The 24,957-nt window shown below is 41.2% G+C and overlaps 1 protein-coding gene across 5 annotated transcripts in view; it reads left to right on the top strand.

Annotated features, from left to right (window-relative positions):
- Window positions 1-3,699: 3,699 nt before the first annotated feature.
- The window catches only part of znf710b (zinc finger protein 710b), a 47,914-nt gene continuing 26,656 nt past the window's right edge, over window positions 3,700-24,957 (top strand). For 2 of the 5 annotated variants that reach the window (XM_036963403.2, XM_036963404.2), the window contains exon 1: window positions 3,762-4,362. In XM_036963403.2, coding sequence (XP_036819298.2) covers window positions 4,096-4,362 — 267 coding nt within the window. In that variant the 5' untranslated portion in view covers window positions 3,762-4,095. Of the gene's footprint in view, window positions 4,363-24,957 lie in introns of all 5 variants that reach the window. The other 3 variants (XM_090222079.1, XM_036963406.2, XM_090222081.1) reach the window with 3 other exon arrangements.

Consider the following 24,957-nt stretch of genomic DNA (forward strand, 5'->3'; position numbering starts at 1 on the left):
ACAGTATGGTCTATAGAATAACATCAAGTAACCTACTCTGGTATCATTAATACAGTATGGTCTATAGAATAACATAAAGTAACCTACCCTGGTATTATTAATACAGTATGGTCTATAGAATAACATAAACCTACCCTGGTATTATTAATACAGTATGGTCTATAGAATAACATAAAGTAACCTACTCTGGTATCATTAATACAGTATGGTCTATAGAATAACATAAACCTACCCTGGTATCATTAATACAGTATGGTCTATAGAATAACATAAAGTAACCTACCCTGGTATCATTAATACAGTATGGTCTATAGAATAACATAAAGTAACCTACTCTGGTATCATTAATACAGTATGGTCTATATAATAACATAAAGTAACCTACTCTGGTATCATTAATACAGTATGGTCTATAGAATAACATAAAGTAACCTACTCTGGTATCATTAATACAGCATGGTCTATAGAATAACATAATAACATAAAGTAACCTACCCTGGTATTATTAATACAGTATGGTCTATAGAATAACATAAAGTAACCTACCCTGGTATTATTAATACAGTATGGTCTATAGAATAACATAAAGTAACCTACCATCATTAATACAGTATGGTCTATAGAATAACATAAAGTAACCTACTCTGGTATCATTAATACAGTATGGTCTATAGAATAACATAAAGTAACCTACCCTGGTATCATTAATACAGTATGGTCTATATAATAACATAAAGTAACCTACTCTGGTATTATTAATACAGTATGGTCTATAGAATAACATAAAGTAACCTACCCTGGTATCATTAATACAGCATGGTCTATAGAATAACATAAACCTACCCTGGTATTATTAATACAGCATGGTCTATAGAATAACATAAAGTAACCTACCCTGGTATCATTAATACAGTATGGTCTATAGAATAACATAAAGTAACCTACCCTGGTATCATTAATACAGTATGGTCTATAGAATAACATAAAGTAACCTACTCTGGTATCATTAATACAGTATGGTCTATAGAATAACATAAAGTAACCTACCCTGGTATCATTAATACAGTATGGTCTATATAATAACATAAAGTAACCTACTCTGGTATTATTAATACAGTATGGTCTATAGAATAACATAAAGTAACCTACCCTGGTATCATTAATACAGCATGGTCTATAGAATAACATAAACCTACCCTGGTATTATTAATACAGCATGGTCTATAGAATAACATAAAGTAACCTACCCTGGTATCATTAATACAGTATGGTCTATAGAATAACATAAAGTAACCTACCCTGGTATCATTAATACAGTATGGTCTATAGAATAACATAAAGTAACCTACCCTGGTATCATTAATACAGTATGGTCTATAGAATAACATAAAGTAACCTACCCTGGTATTATTAATACAGTATGGTCTATAGAATAACATAAAGTAACCTACCCTGGTATCATTAATACAGTATGGTCTATAGAATAACATAAAGTAACCTACCCTGGTATTATTAATACAGTATGGTCTATAGAATAACATAAAGTAACCTACCCTGGTATCATTAATACAGTATGGTCTATAGAATAACATAAAGTAACCTACCATCATTAATACAGTATGGTCTATAGAATAACATAAAGTAACCTACCATCATTAATACAGTATGGTCTATAGAATAACATAAAGTAACCTACCCTGGTATTATTAATACAGTATGGTCTATAGAATAACATAAAGTAACCTACCCTGGTATCATTAATACAGTATGGTCTATAGAATAACATAAAGTAACCTACTCTGGTATTATTAATACAGTATGGTCTATAGAATAACATAAAGTAACCTACCCTGGTATCATTAATACAGTATGGTCTATAGAATAACATAAACCTACCCTGGTATCATTAATACAGTATGGTCTATAGAATAACATAAACCTACCCTGGTATTATTAATACAGTATGGTCTATAGAATAACATAAAGTAACCTACCCTGGTATTATTAATACAGTATGGTCTATAGAATAACATAAAGTAACCTACCCTGGTATTATTAATACAGTATGGTCTATAGAATAACATAAAGTAACCTACTCTGGTATCATTAATACAGTATGGTCTATAGAATAACATAAAGTAACCTACTCTGGTATCATTAATACAGTATGGTCTATAGAATAACATAAAGTAACCTACCCTGGTATCATTAATACAGTATGGTCTATAGAATAACAAAAAGTAACCTACCCTGGTATTATTAATACAGCATGGTCTATAGAATAACATAAAGTAACCTACCCTGGTATCATTAATACAGTATGGTCTATAGAATAACATAAAGTAACCTACCCTGGTATTATTAATACAGTATGGTCTATAGAATAACATAATTAATGTAATTGGTTCAGAGTTTGTTTTGATATTTTAACCTGCGTGTCATGATCGCATTTGGTGTAGGGGGACAAAATAAATGTATGCATGATAGCGCATGATGGCGCACGCGCGCAGCCGGTTTGGGTTCTGTGTATGTGCTGTTATTGTGAAGTGGAAACGTCTATGAGCCGAGAAGTGGAAGGCCATACAAGCTCACAGAACGGGACCGCCAAGTGCTGAAGTGTGTACAGCATAAAAATCATCTGTCCTCGGTTGCAACACTCACTACCGAGTTCCAAACTGAGGAATTAAAGGAATTACTCTCCTTCAAAAATACAAGGCAAGTCTGGGCCTGCGCCATAGAGATAGATAGAGGACTCATCTTTATATCTGTTGCCATTATAGCATAAAATCAAATCTCTCCCATTATAGCATAACAGCATGGGCAGCGCCATTGAGGCAATCTCCATATTGAAGTAGTAATTTTTCTTCATGATGATCCAGATAGGACATGACTCCAACAGGGTTATCGGGATGGATCAGCCAATAAAGTTGGAAGTCCCACCCAGTTAACTATATTAAATACAACCTATATTAATAGAATCTTTTGGCGACTAGGGGCCTCTATTATTCTCTATGGTCTGCACCAAGCCTGTCTGCAGGGTATATTGTGCTAGAGCGCCCTCTGGTGGCTTAACGCTCAATAAGGACTTAATGAGATATTATTCATTATTAGTATCAGTTATAAATAGAGAGTAATGAGAAGAACATTTTAATAATTAATGCCAATATTGGTTGCAGACCTTGCGGACCAAACTCCACTCCATGGTGAAGGAAGTTTACGAACTTCACCAACAGAGTGGAGAAGAGACCAGGCTTTGCGGAATCTAGCCCCGACTATATCGATTATTATTATTATCAGTTATAAATAGAGAGTAATGAGAAGAACATTTTTATAATTATTGCCTCTATTGGTTGCATGTGGCAGACCTTGCGGACCAAAGTCCACTCCATGGTTAGAGACCTTTGTAACAATAGTTGCTTTCCTTTCTTTGCTTGCTGAAATCCATACATTTTCAATAAACGTGAATACAACCACCGACTTTTTGCTTGTTTCCGTTTCTCGAAGGTGGCAACTCAGCACACGTGTCAATGTAAATCCGATGAAGTGTGTAAATGAAACCTATATAAAAATATTTATATGATTTCTCCCTCGTTATTTCTCAGTATCTCTAGAGTCTGGACAGAAATGTGCCAAGTCAATAAAGTTATGGAACAAATGTATTGTTTACTGGCGCCTGTAATGATCTACATTTGAATGGTTGTCACTAGCTGTAGATCGTGTGATTTGATTGGACACAAAGGCATACGTCATGTCATCCCTTTACTTCAGAAACGAGAATAAACGTCGGTGGTTGTATTTGATGAATGTTTATTGAAAAAGTATAGATTTCAGCAAACAAAGAAAGGCACGCAACTACAGAGGACAAACATAGATACAAGGTAGGCGTTTCATGATTTTTGACCTTGAGCGAATCGATGAAGTCGGAGCGAGATTCCGCAAAGCCTGGTCTCTGCTCCACTCTCTCTGATGGTGAAGTTCACTATAAACTTCCTTCACCATGGAATGAGGTTTAGTCCGCTAGGGGCAGACCTTGAGTTGGAGCCTATTGGCCTACCGAAATGTGGTCTATGACTAAAAAGAAAGTAAAGGTGGTAAATGTATTATATCTTAGTAAAAATGGCAATACGAACGAGGTGTCTATTCTCCATGTCAGTTTATCAGCACTTCTCTCCTGTCTGCCAGCGAGGAGGAGGAGGAGGAGGTCTCTGTTGTTTCTTCATTTACGTCACCCCTCTTTCAATCCCTTCCTCCTTCCGTCCTGCTCTACATACAACGTCAACGGGGGACACCACGTTCAAACTGGTTTCTCATATTAACACCCACCACAATCACTTCGCCACCATAAACCTCTTTTGGAACCAGGTGAGTTGAATATATGTTCATTGGTGAAATAAAGGAAGGAAACAACAGAGCGAATAGAGTAGACCGGCCGGAGAGGCGACAGTGTTTCTAGTCTAGCGTCATTTATCTCATTCCTTTTCACTCGGTTTGGAAATGGCTCTCTGTGTATCGCGAGTGTGTAATGTGCTTGTTTACGCGGTTGTTTCGTTATCTTTATGGCGGTTAACATCGGCTTGTAAACAAAAAGCCAGTCTACGTCAGCCACTATGTAGCCAAAATGTCGTCTTTTATTTGACTTCCACACTCTATGTCCCATGCCACAAACCGATGGCGTCGTGAGGGTGGGATGGAGGGAGTGTGAAAGAGACCCATAAACGAGTAGCGAGGCCACACTAGGTATCCCCATCTCAGAGCTGAGCCCTCCATGCCACTAGCGGGTCTGGCCGAACCTATCTTTAGTAGGCCCGTCCAGAACCTGTCTTTCTTCAACTTAGTTTTCCTGCCAAGTTATCGGCCCATTTAAAGATACAGCGCGTGTTCAGAGGCTAATAATGACCAACCAATTGAAACAAGTCCCGATGTTTTTTTGTGCTGTTGGATACAATTGGTACGACCATGGAGGAATGGTTAGGCTACTTTGAAACTGATAATGTAGGTCTGCCAGGTCTGAGTTGGTGAAGATACGTTGTTGCAGACACTCCATTGCATCAACATGCAATAGACTCGAGGCTGATGCTTCTTGTTCCAAATGAATGGATTTCTGACCCAATCTCTAGTCTTTTGTGAAGCATCAGCATTAGCCTCAACAACAATTAAAATCTAGTCCAGGGGAACACAGTTCTGGCCCTACCAGGTCTGGTGTACTGCTGCTTTTCTGTTCTACCTGATAATGAATTGCACCCACAATACAGTCAGGGACAGATATTTAGGCAACACAATGATATGGATTATTGTACTGCATTACAGGTACGCCCAATGTAATAGATAATTAATAGTAGTCAGATCTTGGTGAATAAACACTGCATACCAGGTGCTACTGAACATCTGGTTTATGAGTTGATAGTCTGGTACTGGAGATTACAGTAATGTCATGGAGGTGGTACAGTAGATTATAGTAATGTCATGGAGGTGGTATAGTAGATTATAGTAATGTCATTGAGGTGGTACAGCAGATTATAGTAATGTCATGGAGGTGGTACAGTAGATTATAGTAATGTCATGAAGGTGGTTCAGTAGATTATAGTAATGTCATGGAGGTGGTACAGTAGATTATAGTAATGTCATTGAGGTGGTACAGCAGATTATAGTAATGTCATGGAGGTGGTCATGTTGATTATAGTAATGTCATGGAGGTGGTACAGTAGATTATAGTAATGTCATTGAGGTGGTACAGCAGATTATAGTAATGTCATGGAGGTGGTATAGTAGATTATACTAATGTCATGGAGGTGGTCATGTAGATTATAGTAATGTCATGGAGGTGGTACTGTAAATTATAGTAATGTCGGAGGTGGTATAGTAGATTATAGTAATGTCATGAAGGTGGTTCAGTAGATTATAGTAATGTCATGGAGGTGGTACTGTAGATTATAGTAATGTCATGAAGGTGGTTCAGTAGATTATAGTAATGTCATGGAGGTGGTACTGTAGATTATAGTAATGTCATGGAGGTGGTCATGTTGATTATAGTAATGTCATGGAGGTGGTACTGTAGATTATAGTAATGTCATGAAGGTGGTTCAGTAGATTATAGTAATGTCATGGAGGTGGTACTGTAAATTATAGTAATGTCGGAGGTGGTATAGTAGATTATAGTAATGTCATGAAGGTGGTTCAGTAGATTATAGTAATGTTATGGAGGTGGTACTGTAGATTATAGTAATGTCATGGAGGTGGTACAGTAGATTATAGTAATAGTAATGTCATGGAGGTGGTACAGTAGATTATAGTAATGTCATGGAGGTGGTACTGTAGATTATAGTAATGTCACGGAGGTGGTACTGTAGATTATAGTAATGTCATAGAGGTGGTATAGTAGATTATAGTAATGTCATAGAGGTGGTACAGTAGATTATAGTAATGTCACGGAGGTGGTATAGTAGATTATAGTAATGTCATGGAGGTGGTTCAGTAGATTATAGTAATGTAATGGAGGTGGTACTGTAGATTATAGTAATGTCATGGAGGTGGTACAGTAGATTATAGTAATGTCATTGAGGTGGTACAGCAGATTATAGTAATGTCATGGAGGTGGTACAGTAGATTATAGTAATGTCATGGAGGTGGTACTGTAAATTATAGTAATGTCGGAGGTGGTATAGTAGATTATAGTAATGTCATGAAGGTGGTTCAGTAGATTATAGTAATGTCATGGAGGTGGTACTGTAGATTATAGTAATGTCATGGAAGTGGTACAGTAGATTATAGTAATGTCATGGAGGTGGTACAGTAGATTATAGTAATAGTAATGTCATGGAGGTGGTACAGTAGATTATAGTAATGTCATGGAGGTGGTACTGTAGATTATAGTAATGTCACGGAGGTGGTACTGTAGATTATAGTAATGTCATGGAGGTGGTACTGTAGATTATAGTAATGTCATGGAGGTGGTACAGTAGATTATAGTAATGTCATGGAGGTGGCACAGTAGATTATAGTAATGTCATGGAGGTGGGACAGTAGATTATAGTAATGTCATGGAGGTGGTACAGTAGATTATAGTAATAGTAATGTCATAGAGGTGGTACAGTAGATTATAGTAATGTCACGGAGGTGGTATAGTAGATTATAGTAATGTCATGGAGGTGGTACTGTAGATTATAGTAATGTCATGGAGGTGGTACAGTAGATTATAGTAATGTCATGGAGGTGGCACAGTAGATTATAGTAATGTCATGGAGGTGGGACAGTAGATTATAGTAATGTCATGGAGGTGGTACAGTAGATTATAGTAATGTCATGGAGGTGGTACTGTAGATTATAGTAATGTCATGGAGGTGGGACAGTAGATTATAGTAATAGTAATGTCATAGAGGTGGTATAGTAGATTATAGTAATATCAATGCGGTGGTACAGTAGATTATAGTAATGTCATGGAGGTGGTACAGTAGATTATAGTAATGTCATGGAGGTGGTACTGTAGATTATAGTAATGTCATGGAGGTGGTACAGTAGATTATAGTAATGTCATGGAGGTGGTACAGTAGATTATAGTAATGTCATGGAGGTGGTACAGTAGATTATAGTAATGTCACGGAGATGGTACTGTAGATTATAGTAATGTCATGGAGGTGGTACTGTAGATTATAGTAATGTCATGGAGGTGGTACAGTAGATTATAGTAATGTCATGGAGGTGGTACTGTAGATTATAGTAATGTCATGGAGGTGGTACAGTAGATTATAGTAATGTCATGGAGGTGGTACAGTAGATTATAGTAATGTCATGGAGGTGGGACAGTAGATTATAGTAATAGTAATGTCATAGAGGTGGTATATTAGATTATAGTAATATCAATGCGGTGGTACAGTAGATTATAGTAATGTCATGGAGGTGGTACAGTAGATTATAGTAATGTCATGGAGGTGGTACTGTATATTATATTAATAGTAATGTAATAGTGGTACAGTAGATTATAGTAATGTCATGGAGTTGGTCATGTTGATTATAGTAATGTCATGGAGGTGGTCATGTTGATTATAGTGATGTCATGGAGGTGGTACAGTAGATTATAGTAATGTCATTGAGGTGGTACAGTAGATTATAGTAATGTCATGGAGGTGGTACAGTAGATTATAGTAATGTCATGGAGGTGGTACTGTAGATTATATTAATAGTAATGTAATAGTGGTACTGTAGATTATAGTAATGTCATGGAGGTGGTCAGATTGATTATAGTAATGTCATGGAGGTGGTACAGTATATTATAGTAATGTCATGGAGGTGGTACAGTAGATTATAGTAATGTCACGGAGGTGGTACAGTAGATTATATTAATAGTAATGTAATAGTGGTACAGTAGATTATAGTAATGTCATGGAGGTGGTCATGTTGATTATAGTAATGTCATGGAGGTGGTACTGTAAATTATATTAATATCGGAGGTGGTGCAGTAGATTATAGCAATAGTAATGTCATGGAGGTGGTCATGTTGATTATAGTAATGTCATCTCTGTACAGCACTTTGAGATATCAGCTGATGTACGAAGGGCTATATAAAATAAATTTGATTGATTGATTGATTGATGTCATGGAGGTGGTACAGTAGATTATAGTAATGTCATGGAGGTGGTACTGTAAATTATAGTAATGTCATGAAGGTGGTTCAGTAGATAATAGTAATAGTAATGTCATTGAGGTGGTACAGGAGATTACCATTCGGGCTTCAGTAAAAAACATAGCACAATTACAGCAGGCATGAATGTTTTAAATGATATCACTGAAGCCCTTGACAAAAAACAGCACTGTGGCTTTTGATACAGTTGATCATGCTATACTGAGACAGAGATTGTCGAGAGTAGGTCTTTCGGAGCATGCAGTTGCATGGTTTGCTAACTATCTGTCTGATAGAACTCAGTGCACTCTGTTTGATGGGCTCATTTCTGTCTGTAGTGGTGTGCCCCAGGGCTGTGTACTTGGTCCCATCTTATTCACTATTTATATTAATCATTTAGACAAAAATGTGCAAAATGCACAACTTCACTTATGCTGATGATACTGTTATTTATTGTTGTGCCTCGTCTCTCACAAAAGCTTTCCAGAACTTGCAAACTGCTTTTTATACTGTTCAACATACCTTTCAATTAAAGCTTATCCTCAATACTGACAAAACTAAACTACAGGTGTTTTCTAAAGCAAGAAATAGACCTCTGAACCTTTCACCTATTACTACCTGTCAGGGCAAGGAGATTGAGACTAACCTCATATAAATATCTTGGAATTTGAATTGATGATGGCCTCTTTTTTAAATTGCACATTCAAGAACTTACAAAAAAATGTAAACTGAAGTTGGGATTTTATTTTAGGAACAAGGCCTGTTTTTCTTTTGAAGCCAGAAGGAGGCTAGTATCAGCTACATTTATGCCTATACTAGACTATGGGGATATTTTATATATGAATGCTTCTGCTCAGTGTTTGGAATCAATTGACACCCTTTACCATGGCACATTGAGATTTATTTTAAACTGCAAAACCCTTACACACCACTGCACTTTATATACCAGGGTTGACTGGCCTTCTCTAGTCACTCGTAGGCTCAGTCACTGGTATACTTTTTTTATAAAGCCATTTTGGGTTTACTACCTTTTTATTTGGCCATTTTTATTGTTCAGAAAAGGGCTTTTATGTTCTCTGTCATCGGCTTGTAACACCTTTACATCATATTTTTCAACTGGAAGAACTTGTCCCGATTGGTGTTTTTTCCCCACCTTCATTTAACCAGGTAGGCCAGTTGAGAACATGTTCTCATTTACAAATGCGACCTGGCCAAGATAAAGCAAAGCAGTGCGACACTGCTTTGTGATGCCGGTGATGTCTGGTGAGGACCTGCCTTACAACAGGCCTAACAAACCCTCGGTCCAGCCTCTCTCAGCCTATTGCGGACAGTCTGAGCACTGATGGAGGGATTGTGTGTTCCTGGTGTAAATCGGGCAGTTGTTGCCATCCTGTACCTGTCCCGCAGGTGTGCTGTTCGAATGTACTGATCCTGTGCAGGTGTTGTTGCACGTGGTCTGCCACTGCGAGGATGATCAGCTGTCCGTCCTGTCTCCCTGTTGCGCTGTCTTAGGTGTCTCATATTACGGACATTGAAATGTATTGCCCTGGCCACATCTGCAGTCCTCATGCCTTCTTGCAGCATGCCCAAGGCTCGTTCACGCAGATGAGCAGGGACCCTGGGCATCTTTCTTTTGGTGTTTTTCAGAGTCAGTCACTCTTTAGTGTCCTAAGTTTTCATAACTGTGACCTTAATTGCCTGTAAGCTGTTAGTGTCTTAACGACCGTTCCACAGGTGCATGTTCATTCATTGCTTATGGTTCATTGAACAAGCATGGTTAACAGTGTTTAAACCTTTTACAATGAAGATCTGTGAAGTTATTTGGATTTTTACGAATTATCATTGAAAGACAAGAGTTCTGAAAAAGGGACGATTCTTTTTTTTGACTCAGTTTAGTGCCAACCATCAAACCACAACTCTTAACTTCTTGATCCTACTTGAGACGCAGACGTCTCAAGTAGGCACCTGGAAATGCAAATGCGCTACGCTAAATGCTAAATGTACTCGTTAAAACTCAAACGTTCATTAAAATACACATGCAGGGTATTGAATTAAAGTTACACTCGTTGTGAATCTAGCCAACAAGTCAGATTTTTAAAATGCTTTTCGGCGAAAGCATGAGAAGCTATTATCTGATAGCATGCAACACCCCAAAATGCCTGAAGGCGACGTAAACAAAATAATTAGCGTAGCCGGCGCTACACAAAAACGCAGAAATAAAATATAAAACATTCATTACCTTTGATGATATTCTTTGTTGGCACTCCTATATGTCCCATAAACATCACAAATTGGTCTTTTTCCCGATTAAATCCGTCCATGAATGCCCAAAATATCCATTTGTATAGCCTGTCTGCTTCACGAAAAAAGCTCTCTTCCAACACGCAACGTCATTTTTAAAAATGATATAAGTTGCCTATATTCTTTGACAAAACACTTCAACCTACTTTTGTAACCCAACTTTAGGTATTTGTAAACGTTAATAAGCGATCAAATTGATCACTGGGCGATCAGTATTCAATAGCAGCTACTCAAGAAAACAATGTCCATTTTTCAATCTTCCAAAATCGATTGAGGTAGGCTGGATGGAATGACGGATCTATTGGTAATGTCTCAAAGGATTTTTGTCAATGAAAATGACGTTTTTGGCGACATCGTGTGGAAGCTGTAGGAAATGCATCCGTGTCCATATTAAATTTGGTGAAAGGGGCGCATGGATACTTTTTTCAGCTTTCAGTGACAAGTTTTTCTTGCGCTTTTCGATGAAACACACGCTCTGTTATAGTCACAGCCGTGATTTAACAAGTTTTAGAAACTTCAGAGTGTTTTCTATCCACACATACTAATCATATGCATATACTATATTCCTGGCATGAGTAGCAGGACGCTGAAATGTTGCGCGATTTTTAACAGAATGTTCGAAAAAAGAGGGGGTAGGATGAAGAGGTTAACCACTTAGCTAGATAGCGAACTAGCTACTAAATTAGAGCAAAGCATTAAATGCATTGCATTTATCACATTTTAGACAGTTAGTTGGTTATAAGATATCTAGCTGGCAAACATTTAGTTGTGAATTCCAGATCACCTGGCATGAGCTGCACAACAGTGAGTGACTTACAAGGCTCCGGTCTCTCATTGTTGTGTGCTTGTAAACAAATATCACGTGACTGAGGACGAGCAAAAAGAAATTAAGAACCTGGTCTTCTTTATCTCCTGTTGTATTGCACAAGTTGACTTCAGCTATTTACTTAAAATGGCTACAAATATTACCATTTGTTTAAAAAAACTTCAAAGAAATAGTTTCAACGGTATTTAAAAACCATCCCATGGCTTTTTCCAAATACCTTTGTATACGGTGTACTAGTACTAACCAACAAACCACAACTCTAAACTGGTACCAATCTAGCCTCGTTGCCAGTCTGTTTAGCTAAAATTAATGTTACGTGTCAAAGAGACTGGTCTTTCTTCAAAATTGCCATTAATGAACTTGAGGAGAACAGAAGATTTGATCTTGATTGGATAACCCCCACAGCTATCCTCCAATCAAAGGTTATGCAAATATTTGAACATGTGTTTTTCTCCACAGATTGTGTTCGTGTCCGGTTGCTGAGTGACTGTATTTGGTTTGTCCGCACGAAACCAGTCTGTCTGTTGCTAGCTCACATCAAATTCCTCTAACTATATATACTGAACAAAAATATAAACACAACATGCTATAATTTCAAAGATTTTACTGAGTTACATTTTGTAAAATGTTACATGAACTGTATTAGGCCTGAATCTATGGATTTCACATGACTGGGAATACAGATATGCATCTGTTGGGCATAGATACCTTTTTATTTTTTAAAGGTAGGGTCATGGATCAGAAAACCAGTCAGTATCTAGTGTGACCACCATTTGCCTCATGCATCTCTTTCACATAGAGTTGATAAGGCTGTTAATTGTGACCTGTGGAATGTTATGCCACTCCTCTTCAATGGCTGTGTGAAGTTGACAGACAGAACACTATTAGAACCCTGTGATGGACTGGACAGGACAGACAGAACACTATTAGAACGCTGTCATGGACTGGACAGGACAGACAGAACACTATTAGAACCCTGTGATGGACTGGACAGGACAGACAGAACACTATTAGAACCCTGTGATGGACTGGACAGGACAAACAGACAGAACACTATTAGAACCCTGTGATGGACTGGACAGGACAAACAGACAGAACACTATTAGAACCCTGTGATGGACTGGACAGGACAGACAGAACACTATTAGAACCCTGTGATGGACTGGACAGGACAAACAAGCTGTGCATTATCATACAGAAACATGAGGTGATGGACTGGACAGGACAAACAAGCTGTGCATTATCATACAGAAACATGAGGTGATGGACTGGACAGGACAAACAAGCTGTGCATTATCATACAGAAACATGAGGTGATGGACTGGACAGGACAAACAAGCTGTACATTATCATACAGAAACATGAGGTGATGGACTGGACAGGACAAACAAGCTGTACATTATCATACAGAAACATGAGGTGATGGACTGGACAGGACAAACAAGCTGTACATTATCATACAGAAACATGAGGTGATGGACTGGACAGGACAAATAAGCTGTGCATTATCATACAGAAACATGAGGTGATGGACTGGACAGGACAAATAAGCTGTGCATTATCATGCTGAAACATGAGGTGATGGACTGGACTAGAGGTCGACCGATTAATCGGAATGGCCCATTAATTAGGGCCGATTTCAAGTTTTCATAACAATCGGAAATCGGTATTTTTGGGTGCCGATTTTTTTTTTTTTTATGTAATTTTTTTAGACCTTTTATTTAATCTTTATTTAACTTGGCAAGTCAGTTAAGAACACATTCTTATTTTCAATGACGGCCTAGAAACGGTGGGTTAACTGCCTCGTTCAGGGGCAGAACAACAGATTTTCACATTGTCAGCTCGGGGGATCCAATCTTGCAACCTTACAGTTAACTAGTCCAACGCAATAACGACCTGCCTCTCTCTCATTGCACTCCACAAGGAGACTGACTGTTACACGAATGCAGTAAGCCAAGGTAAGTTGCTAGCTAGCATTAAACTTATCTTATAAAAAACAATCCATCATAATCACTAGTTAACTACACATGGTTGATGATATTATTAGATATTATCTAGCGTGTCCTTCGTTGCATATAATCTGACTGAGCATACAAGTATCTGACTGAGTGGTGGCAGGCAGAAGCAGGTGCGTAAACATTCATTCAAACAGCACTTTCGTGCATTTTGCCAGCAGCTCTTCATTGTGCGTCAAGCATTGCGCTGTTTATGACTTCAAGCCTATCAACTCCCGAGATGAGGCTGGTGTGACCGAAGTGAAATGGCTAGCTAGTTAGCGCGCGCTAATAGCCTTTCAAACTTCACTCGCTCTGAGCCTTGGAGTGGTTGTTTCCTTTGCTCTGCATGGAGTGGTTGTTTCATTTGCTCTGTATGGGTAACACTGCTTCGTTGTGTTGCTGATCCGAGCCCAGGGAGGAGCGAGGAGAGGGACGGAAGCTATACTGTTACACTGGCAATACTAAAGTGACTATAAGAACATCCAATAGTCAAAGGTAAATGAAATACAAATGGTAAAGAGAGAAATAGTCCTATAATTCCTATAGTAACTACAAACTAAAACTTCTTACCTGGGAATATTGAAGACTCATGTTAAAAGGAACCACCAGCTTTCATATGTTCTCATGTTCTGAGCAAGGAACTGAAACGTTAGCTTTCTTACATGGCACATATTGCACTTTTACTTTCTTCTCCAACACTTTTGTTTTTGCATTATTTAAACCAAATTTAACATGTTTCATTATTTACTTGAGGCTAAATTGATTTTATTGATGCATTATATTAAGTTAAAATAAGTGTTAATTCAGTAATGTTGTAATTGTCATTATTACAAATAGATTTTTTTTTAAATCGGCCGATTAATCGGTATTGGATTTTTTGGTCCTCCAATAATCGGTATCGGTATTGGCGTTGAAAAATCATAATCAGTCGACCTCTAGACTGGACAGGACAAACAAGCTGTGCATTATCATACTGAAACATGAGGTGATGGACTGGACAGGACAAACAGTATGTACATTATCATGCTGAAACATAAGGTGATCGTGGCGGATGAATAACAAGACAATGGGCCTCAGGATCTCGTCACGGTATCTCTGTGCATTCAAATTGCCATCGATAAAATGCAATTGTGTTCGTTGTCCGTAGTTTATGCCTGCCCATACCATAACCCCACCATGGGGCGCTTGCCCACAAAAGCTATACACGTGGTCTGCGGTTGTGAGGCCAGTTGGATGTACTGCAAAATGAGTGATCTAAAACAATGTAAAGAAATGAACATGAAATTCTCTGGCAACAGCTCTGGTGGAAATTTCTGCAGTCAGCATGCCAATTGCATGCTTCCTCAAAACTTGAGACATCTGTGGCATTGTGTTGTGTGACAAAACTGCACATTTTACAGTGGCATTTTTATTGTCCCCAGCACAAGGTGCACCTGTGTAATGGTCATGCTGTTTAATCAGCTTTTTGATTAAACACACCTGTGAGGTGGATAGAATATCTTGGCAAAGGAGAAATGCTCACTAACAGAGATGTAAACAAATTCGTCCACAATATTTTTGAGAAATCAGCTTTTTGTGCGTATGGAACATTTCTGTGATATTTTTTTTCAGCTCATGAAACATGGGACCATGTTGCATCATGTTGCATTTATATTGTTGTTCAGCATGGTTTAGGGTTAGGGTTAGGGTTAGGGTTAGGGTTAGCATGGTTTAGGGTTAGGGTTAGGGTCAGTATGGTTTAGGGTTAGGGTCAGTATGGTTTAGGGTTAGGGTCAGCATGGTTTAGGGTTAGGGTTAGCATGGTTTAGGGTTAGGGTTAGCATGGTTTAGGGTTAGGGTCAGCATGGTTTAGGGTTAGGGTCAGCATGGTTTAGGGTTAGGGTTAGCATGGTTTAGGGTTAGGGTTAGCATGGTTTAGGGTTAGGGTCAGCATGGTTTAGGGTTAGGGTCAGCATGGTTTAGGGTTAGGGTCAGCATGGTTTAGGGTTAGGGTCAGTATGGTTTAGGGTTAGGGTCAGCATGGTTTAGGGTTAGGGTCAGCATGGTTTAGGGTTAGGGTCAGCATGGTTTAGGGTTAGGGTCAGTATGGTTTAGGGTTAGGGTTAGCATGGTTTAGGGTTAGGGTCAGCATGGTTTAGGGTTAGGGTTAGGGTCAGCATGGTTTAGGGTTAGGGTCAGTATGGTTTAGGGTTAGGGTTAGCATGGTTTAGGGTTAGGGTCAGTATGGTTTAGGGTTAGGGTTAGCATGGTTTAGGGTTAGGGTTAGGGTTAGGGTCAGTATGGTTTAGGGTTAGGGTTAGGGTTAGGGTCAGTATGGTTTAGGGTTAGGGTTAGGGTTAGGGTCAGTATGGTTTAGGGTTAGGGTTAGGGTCAGTATGGTTTAGGGTTAGGGTTAGGGTCAGTATGGTTTAGGGTTAGGGTTAGGGTCAGTATGGTTTAGGGTTAGGGTTAGGGTTAGGGTCAGTATGGTTTAGGGTTAGGGTTAGGGTTAGGGTCAGTATGGTTTAGGGTTAGGGTTAGGGTCAGTATGGTTTAGGGTTAGGGTTAGGGTCAGTATGGTTTAGGGTTAGGGTTAGGGTCAGTATGGTTTAGGGTTAGGGTCAGTATGGTTTAGGGTTAGGGTTAGGGTCAGTATGGTTTAGGGTTAGGGTTAGGGTTAGGGTCAGTATGGTTTAGGGTTAGGGTTAGGGTTAGGGTCAGTATGGTTTAGGGTTAGGGTTAGGGTTAGGGTCAGTGTGGTTTAGGGTTAGGGTTAGGGTTAGGGTCAGTATGGTTTAGGGTTAGGGTTAGGGTTAGGGTCAGTATGGTTTAGGGTTAGGGTTAGGGTTAGGGTCAGTATGGTTTAGGGTTAGGGTTAGGGTCAGTATGGTTTAGGGTTAGGGTTAGGGTTAGGGTCAGTATGGTTTAGGGTTAGGGTTAGGGTCAGCATGGTTTAGGGTTAGGGTCAGCATGGTTTAGGGTTAGGGTTAGGGTCAGCATGGTTTAGGGTTAGGGTCAGGGTTAGGGTCAGCATGGTTTAGGGTTAGGGTTAGGGTCAGCATGGTTTAGGTCAGAGACTCTATAAAATGTTGGCAATGCGCTGGTTAGAATGGAGTTACTGTAGCATTCTGAATGGGATTTCACATGTACTTGTTAGTATTGCTAACCTACGGATTACAGAGGCTCAGTGGGGTTCCAAAATAGCAGCCCTGGTGTTCAGTGCTGGTATTACCGAATGTCCCTGGATGGCACACGGTCGGTATGAAGGTGTGATATAAAGATTATCACCCAAACCTACCAGGCTGTGATAGACTGACAGGATGCTCTCAATGGTGCATCTGTAGGCGGTCTTAGGGGGCCAACCTCCTGATATTGAAGAGATGCTGTTACACCATTTTCACTCAACTCTGTAACTGTTCTAAAGTTACAGTTGGCTTTGTGAAATCCCTGAACAGTTTCCTTTCTCTCTGACAACTGAGTTAGGAAGGACATCTGTATCTTTGTAGTGACTGGGTATAATGATACGCCATCCAAATTGTAATTAATAACTTCACCATGTGCAAAGGGATATTCAATGTTCAATATCCATCTACCAATAGGTGCCCTTCTTTACGAGGCATTGGAAAACGTCCCTGGTCAAAATGTGGAAAAAGTCAAGAGGTGTGAATACTTTCTGAAGGCACTATAGGTCCTTAGTGATGTGGACACCGAGGAGCCTAAAGCTCTCAACCCGCTCCACTACAGCCCTGTCGATGTGAATGGGGGCGTGCTTGGTACTCCGTTTCCTGTAGTCCACCATCAACCAGTTTTGATAGTAAAGTGGAAAGTGCAAGAACAAAATTATTTTGGGATTCTTGCGAGGGCCTAGTGTACTGTCGTCTTGTTGTAGTCTTGTGTTCAGCCCACTGCCTCTCTCTTAATTAATGAACTCAACAGTTGTTATCATCACTCTAATCATAAAAATGAAAATTGAGGTGTTGGCTTTGGGGATGACCAGTGAGATATACCTGCTGGAGCACATGCTACGGGTGGGTGTTGTTATCGTGACCAGTGAGCTGAGATAAGGCGGAGCTTTACCTAGCATAGATTTATAGATGACCTGGAGCCAGTGGGTCTGGCGCCGAATATGTAGCGAGGGCCAGCCGACTAGAGCATACAGGTCGCAGTGGTGGGTAGTATAAGGGATTAGATCTCTACTGTCCATAATCTATTAGATCTATACTGTCTATAACCTATTAGATCTCTACTATCTATAACATATTAGATCTCTACTGTCCATAATCTATTAGATCTCTACTGTCTATACATCTCTACTGTCTACAATATATTAGATCTCTACTGTCTATAATCTATTAGATCTATACTATCTATAACCTATTAGATCTCTACTGTCTATAACCTATTAGATCTCTACTCTCTAAACTCTATTAGATCTCTACTGTCCATAATTTATTAGATCTCTACTGTCTATAACCTATTTGATCTCCACTATCTATAACCTATTAGATCTCTACTGTCTAACCTATTAGATATCTACTGTCTATACTCTATTATATATCTACTGTCTATAACCTATTAGATCTCTGTCTATAACCTATTAGATCTCTGTCTAAAACCTATTAGATCTCTACTGTCTATAACCTATTAGATTTCTACTGTCTACAATCTATTAGATCTCTACTGTATGTAATCTACTGTATTATATTTCTGTCAATAACTTATTAGATCTCCACTGTCTATAATCTATTAGATCTCTACTGTCTATAACCTATTCGATCTCTACTGTCTATAACCTATTATGTTTCACTGTCATCATTAGAACTTGCTGGGCCCATTGGTGAGAGGAGGAAGGTGCAGTAGAACTGTAGTCTATGGAACCAGTACATAGGACACATTTTAATGGTCCAGTAAAACTATGTTGAATGTTTAACCTGGTAGACTACCTCCTACCTTACAGCAAGCAGGTGAATGTTTAACCTGGGAGACTACCTCCTACTTTACAGCAGGTGTGTTGATTGTTTAACCTGGTAGACTACCTCCTACCTTACAGCAGGTGTGTTGAATGTTTAACCTGGTAGACTACCTGCTACCTTACAGCAGGTGAATGTTTAACCTGGTAGTCTACCTCCTACCTTACAGCAGGTGAATGTTTAACCTGGTAGACTACATCCTACCTTACAGCAGGTGAATGTTTAACCTGGTAGACTACCTCCTACCTTACAGCAGGTGAATGTTTAACCTGGTAGACTACCTCCTACCTTACAGCAGGTGTGTTGAATGTTTAACCTGGGAGACTACCTCCTACCTTACAGCAGGTGAATGTTTAACCTGGTAGACTACCTCCTACCTTACAGCAGGTGTGTTGAATGTTTAACCTGGTAGACTACCTCCTACCTTACAGCAGGTGAATGTTTAACCTGGTAGACTACATCCTACCTTACAGCAGGTGAATGTTTAACCTGGTAGACTACCTCCTACCTTACAGCAGGTGAATGTTTAACCTGGTAGACTACATCCTACCTTACAGCAGGTGAATGTTTAACCTGGTAGACTACCTCCTACCTTACAGCAGGTGAATGTTTAACCTGGTAGACTACCTCCTACCTTACAGCAGGTGTGTTGAATGTTTAACCTGGGAGACTACCTCCTACCTTACAGCAAGTGTGTTGAATGTTTAACCTGGTAGACTGCCTCCTACCTTACAGCAGGTGAATGTTTAACCTGGTAGACTACATCCTACCTTACAGCAGGTGAATGTTTAACCTGGTAGTCTACCTCCTACCTTACAGCAGGTGAATGTTTAACCTGGTAGACTACCTCCTACCTTACAGCAGGTGTGTTGAATGTTTAACATGGGAGACTACCTCCTACCTTACAGCAGGTGAATGTTTAACCTGGTAGACTACCTCCTACATTACAGCAAGTGTGTTGAATGTTTAACCTGGTAGACTGCCTCCTACCTTACAGCAGGTGAATGTTTAACCTGGTAGACTACATCCTACCTTACAGCAGGTGAATGTTTAACCTGGTAGACTACCTCCTACCTTACAGCAGGTGAATGTTTAACCTGGTAGACTATCTCCTACCTTACAGCAGGTGAATGTTTAACCTGGTAGACTACCTCCTACCTTACAGCAGGTGAATGTTTAACCTGGTAGACTACCTCCTACCTTACAGCAGGTGTGTTGAATGTTTAACCTGGTAGTCTACCTCCTACCTTACAGCAGGTGAATGTTTAACCTGGTAGACTACCTCCTACCTTACAGCAGGTGAATGTTTAACCTGGTAGACTACCTCCTACCTTACAGCAGGTGAATGTTTAACCTGGTAGACTACCTCCTACTTTACAGCAGGTGAATGTTTAACCTGGTAGACTACCTCCTACCTTACAGCAGGTGAATGTTTAACCTGGTAGACTACCTCCTACCTTACAGCAGGTGTGTTGAATGTTTAACCTGGTAGACTACCTCCTACCTTACAGCAGGTGAATGTTTAACCTGGTAGACTACCTCCTACCTTACAGCAAGTGTGTTGAATGTTTAACCTGGGAGACTACCTCCTACCTTACAGCAGGTGAATGTTTAACCTGGTAGACTCCCTCCTACCTTACAGCAGGTGTGTTGAATGTTTAACCTGGTAGTCTACCTCCTACCTTACAGCAGGTGAATGTTTAACCTGGTAGACTATCTCCTACCTTACAGCAGGTGAATGTTTAACCTGGTAGACTACCTCCTACCTTACAGCAGGTGAATGTTTAACCTGGTAGACTACCTCCTGCCTTACAGCAGGTGAATGTTTAACCTGGTAGACTACCTCCTACCTTACAGCAGGTGAATGTTTAACCTGGTAGACTACCTCCTACCTTACAGCAGGTGTGTTGAATGTTTAACCTGGTAGTCTACCTCCTACCTTACAGCAGGTGAATGTTTAACCTGGTAGACTACCTCCTACCTTACAGCAGGTGTGTTGAATGTTTAACATGGGAGACTACCTCCTACCTTACAGCAGGTGAATGTTTAACCTGGTAGACTACCTCCTACATTACAGCAAGTGTGTTGAATGTTTAACCTGGTAGACTGCCTCCTACCTTACAGCAGGTGAATGTTTAACCTGGTAGACTACATCCTACCTTACAGCAGGTGAATGTTTAACCTGGTAGACTACCTCCTACCTTACAGCAGGTGAATGTTTAACCTGGTAGACTATCTCCTACCTTACAGCAGGTGAATGTTTAACCTGGTAGACTACCTCCTACCTTACAGCAGGTGAATGTTTAACCTGGTAGACTACCTCCTACCTTACAGCAGGTGTGTTGAATGTTTAACCTGGTAGTCTACCTCCTACCTTACAGCAGGTGAATGTTTAACCTGGTAGACTACCTCCTACCTTACAGCAGGTGAATGTTTAACCTGGTAGACTACCTCCTACCTTACAGCAGGTGAATGTTTAACCTGGTAGACTACCTCCTACCTTACAGCAGGTGTGTTGAATGTTTAACCTGGTAGTCTACCTCCTACCTTACAGCAGGTGAATGTTTAACCTGGTAGACTATCTCCTACCTTACAGCAGGTGAATGTTTAACCTGGTAGACTACCTCCTACCTTACAGCAGGTGTGTTGAATGTTTAACCTGGTAGTCTACCTCCTACCTTACAGCAGGTGAATGTTTAACCTTTTAGACTACCTCCTACCTTACAGCAGGTGAATGTTTAACCTGGTAGACTACCTCCTACCTTACAGCAGGTGAATGTTTAACCTGGTAGACTACCTCCTACCTTACAGCAGGTGTGTTGAATGTTTAACCTGGTAGTCTACCTCCTACCTTACAGCAGGTGAATGTTTAACCTGGTAGTCTACCTCCTACCTTACAGCAGGTGAATGTTTAACCTGGTAGACTACCTCCTACCTTACAGCAGGTGAATGTTTAACCTGGTAGTCTACCTCCTACCTTACAGCAGGTGAATGTTTAACCTGGTAGACTACCTCCTACCTTACAGCAGGTGAATGTTTAACCTGGTAGTCTACCTCCTACCTTACAGCAGGTGAATGTTTAACCTGGTAGACTACCTCCTACCTTACAGCAGGTGAATGTTTAACCTGGTAGACTACCTCCTACCTTACAGCAGGTGAATGTTTAACCTGGTAGACTACCTCCTACCTTACAGCAGGTGAATGTTTAACCTGGTAGACTACCTCCTACCTTACAGCAGGTGAATGTTTAACCTGGTAGACTACCTCCTACCTTACAGCAGGTGAATGTTTAACCTGGTAGTCTACCTCCTACCTTACAGCAGGTGAATGTTTAACCTGGTAGACTACCTCCTACCTTACAGCAGGTGAATGTTTAACCTGGTAGACTACCTCCTACCTTACAGCAGGTGAATGTTTAACCTGGTAGACTACCTCCTACCTTACAGCAGGTGTGTTGAATGTTTAACCTGGTAGTCTACCTCCTACCTTACAGCAGGTGAATGTTTAACCTGGTAGTCTACCTCCTACCTTACAGCAGGTGAATGTTTATTATTTTATTATTATTTATTTATTTATTCCTGGCTAGGGTACAGGGTCTGTGCCTGGCTAGGGTACAGGGTCTGTGCCTGGCTAGGGTACAGGGTCTGTGCCTGGCTAGGGTACAGGGTCTGTGCCTGGCTAGGGTCTGTGCCTGGCTAGGGTCTGTGCCTGGCTAGGGTCTGTGCCTGGCTAGGGTACAGGGTCTTTGCCTGGCTACGGTCTGTGCCTGGCTAGGGTCTGTGCCTGGCTAGGGTACAGGGTCTATGCCTGGCTAGGGTACAGGGTCTGTGCCTGGCTAGGGTCTGTGCCTGGCTAGGGTACAGGGTCTGTGCCTGGCTAGGGTACAGGGTCTATGCCTGGCTAGGGTACAGGTCTATGCCTGGCTAGGGTACAGGGTCTATGCCTGGCTAGGGTACAGGGTCTGTGCCTGGCTAGGGTCTGTGCCTGGCTAGGGTCTGTGCCTGGCTAGGGTACAGGGTCTGTGCCTGGCTAGGGTACAGGGTCTGTGCCTGGCTAGGGTACAGGGTCTATGCCTGGCTAGGCTACAGGGTCTTTGCCTTGCTAGATGACCATAGGCTAACGTGGTTCGGACGTTTCGGCTCCCATGGGTATGAAGATACAGGGAGTATAGCTCCATGAACCTGTGTTCTTGAATTCACTGATCGAACTAATATTCTCAAGCTGTCTGTGTATTAAACGGTTTTGTGGTCGCCATGTTTGTGTAACAACACATCATGGAGCAAGACTTTATCTCTCCTCTCTCTATATGTTTCTCTCTCTCTTTCCCTTCCCCCTCTCTCTCTTTCTGTTCCTCTGTCCTTCTCTCATTCTCCCCCACTCTCTGTCTCTGCCTCTCTCTCTCGGTCTTGTTTCTCTCTTTCCCTTCCCCCTCTCTCTCTTTCTGTTCCTCTTTGCTCTGTCCGTCTCTCATTCTTCCCCACTCTCTCTGTCTCTGCCTCTCTCGCTCTTGGTTTCTCTCTCTTTTGCTCTCGGTTTCCATCTCACTCACTCACTCCCTTCCTACTCCCTCCCTCCTTCGCTCCATTGCGCTCTCCCTCTCTCTCTTTCTCTCTCTCTCTCTCTCTCCCCCTCCCTCCCTCCCTCCCTCTCTCTGCATTCCCTCCCTCCCTCTCACGTTGCACCCTGCCCCTCCCGTTCTCTTTCTCTCTCTCTCTCTCTCTCTCTCTCTCTCTCTCTCTCTCTCTCTCTCTCTCTCTCTCTCTCTCTCTCTCTCCCTCCCTCTCACGTTGCACCCTGCCCCTCCCGTTCTCTTTCTCTCTCACATTGCTCCCTGCCCCCATCTCCTCTCTCTTTCTCTCTTTCTCTCTCTACTATTCTCCCTTCCCCCACTGCTGCTGCCTCTTATTTTCCTTCTCCCTCACTCCACCATTTCACTCCCTCCCTCCCCTGTTCTCTTTATCTCCTCCCTTCCCTCCCCCCTCAATCCCTCTTTCATTCCATGCAATCATCTGTTCTAGCTCTCTCTCTGCTCTCTTTCTCTCTGCTCACTCTCTCTCCCTCTCTCCCTGTGCTTCCTCCATTACGCCCCCATTTTGTCCTCTCCTCTGAAAGCGTATCCTCCCTCTTCCCTCTTTCCACCATGTTCTCTCCATCTGTTTTCTCCCTCTCTCCTTCATATTCTCTCCATCATGTTGTTCCCCCTCTTCCAGACCATGTATTATACCAACTTTACTGACTGATATTTGATTCAGAAATATGCTTTAAACAAACCTCTGTGAATCTGATCTACTTAAAGCTAGTGTTAGTTATCTCTAGAAGTGTCCCAGTGTGTTGTTGTCTAACCATTACTCATTAGAATCATGGTGTCTCACATACTGTCTATTACAACACCAGACCAGGGGACAGTGTTGAGCCCAGTTTCCCCCAGTACTAGTGTAGTGTTGACCAGGGGACAGTGTTGAACCCAGTTTCCCCCAGTACTAGTGTAGTGTTGACCAGGGGACAGTGTTGATCCCAGTTCCCCCAGTACAAGTGTAGTGTTGACCAGGGGACAGTGTTGAGCCCAGTTTCCCCCAGTACTAGTGTAGTGTTGACCAGGGGACAGTGTTGAGCCCAGTTTCCCCCAGTACTAGTGTAGTGTTGACCAGGGGACAGTGTTGAGCCCAGTTTCCCCCAGTACTAGTGTAGTGTTGACCAGGGGACAGTGTTGAACCCAGTTTCTCCCAGTACTAGTGTAGTGTTGACCAGGGGACAGTGTTGAGCCCAGTTTCCCCCAGTACTAGTGTAGTGTTGACCAGGGGACAGTGTTGAACCCAGTTTCCCCCAGTACTAGTGTAGTGTTGACCAGGGGACAGTGTTGAGCCCAGTTTCCCCCAGTACTAGTGTAGTGTTGACCAGGGGACAGTGTTGAGCCCAGTTTCCCCCAGTACAAGTGTAGTGTTGACCAGGGGACAGTGTTGAGCCCAGTTTCCCCCAGTACTAGTGTAGTGTTGACCAGGGGACAGTGTTGAACCCAGTTTCCCCCAGTACTAGTGTAGTGTTGACCAGGGGACAGTGTTGAGCCCAGTTTCCCCCAGTACTAGTGTAGTGTTGACCAGGGGACAGACCAGGGGACAGTGTTGATCCCAGTTCCCCCAGTACTAGTGTAGTGTTGACCAGGGGACAGTGTTGAACCCAGTTTCCCCCAGTACTAGTGTAGTGTTGACCAGGGGACAGTGTTGAGCCCAGTTTCCCCCAGTACTAGTGTAGTGTTGACCAGGGGACAGACCA

The sequence above is a fragment of the Oncorhynchus mykiss genome, chromosome 26 (genome assembly GCF_057628025.1).
Source record: "Oncorhynchus mykiss isolate SJ-2025 chromosome 26, ASM5762802v1, whole genome shotgun sequence".
In the NCBI taxonomy this organism is placed as follows: domain Eukaryota; kingdom Metazoa; phylum Chordata; class Actinopteri; order Salmoniformes; family Salmonidae; genus Oncorhynchus; species Oncorhynchus mykiss.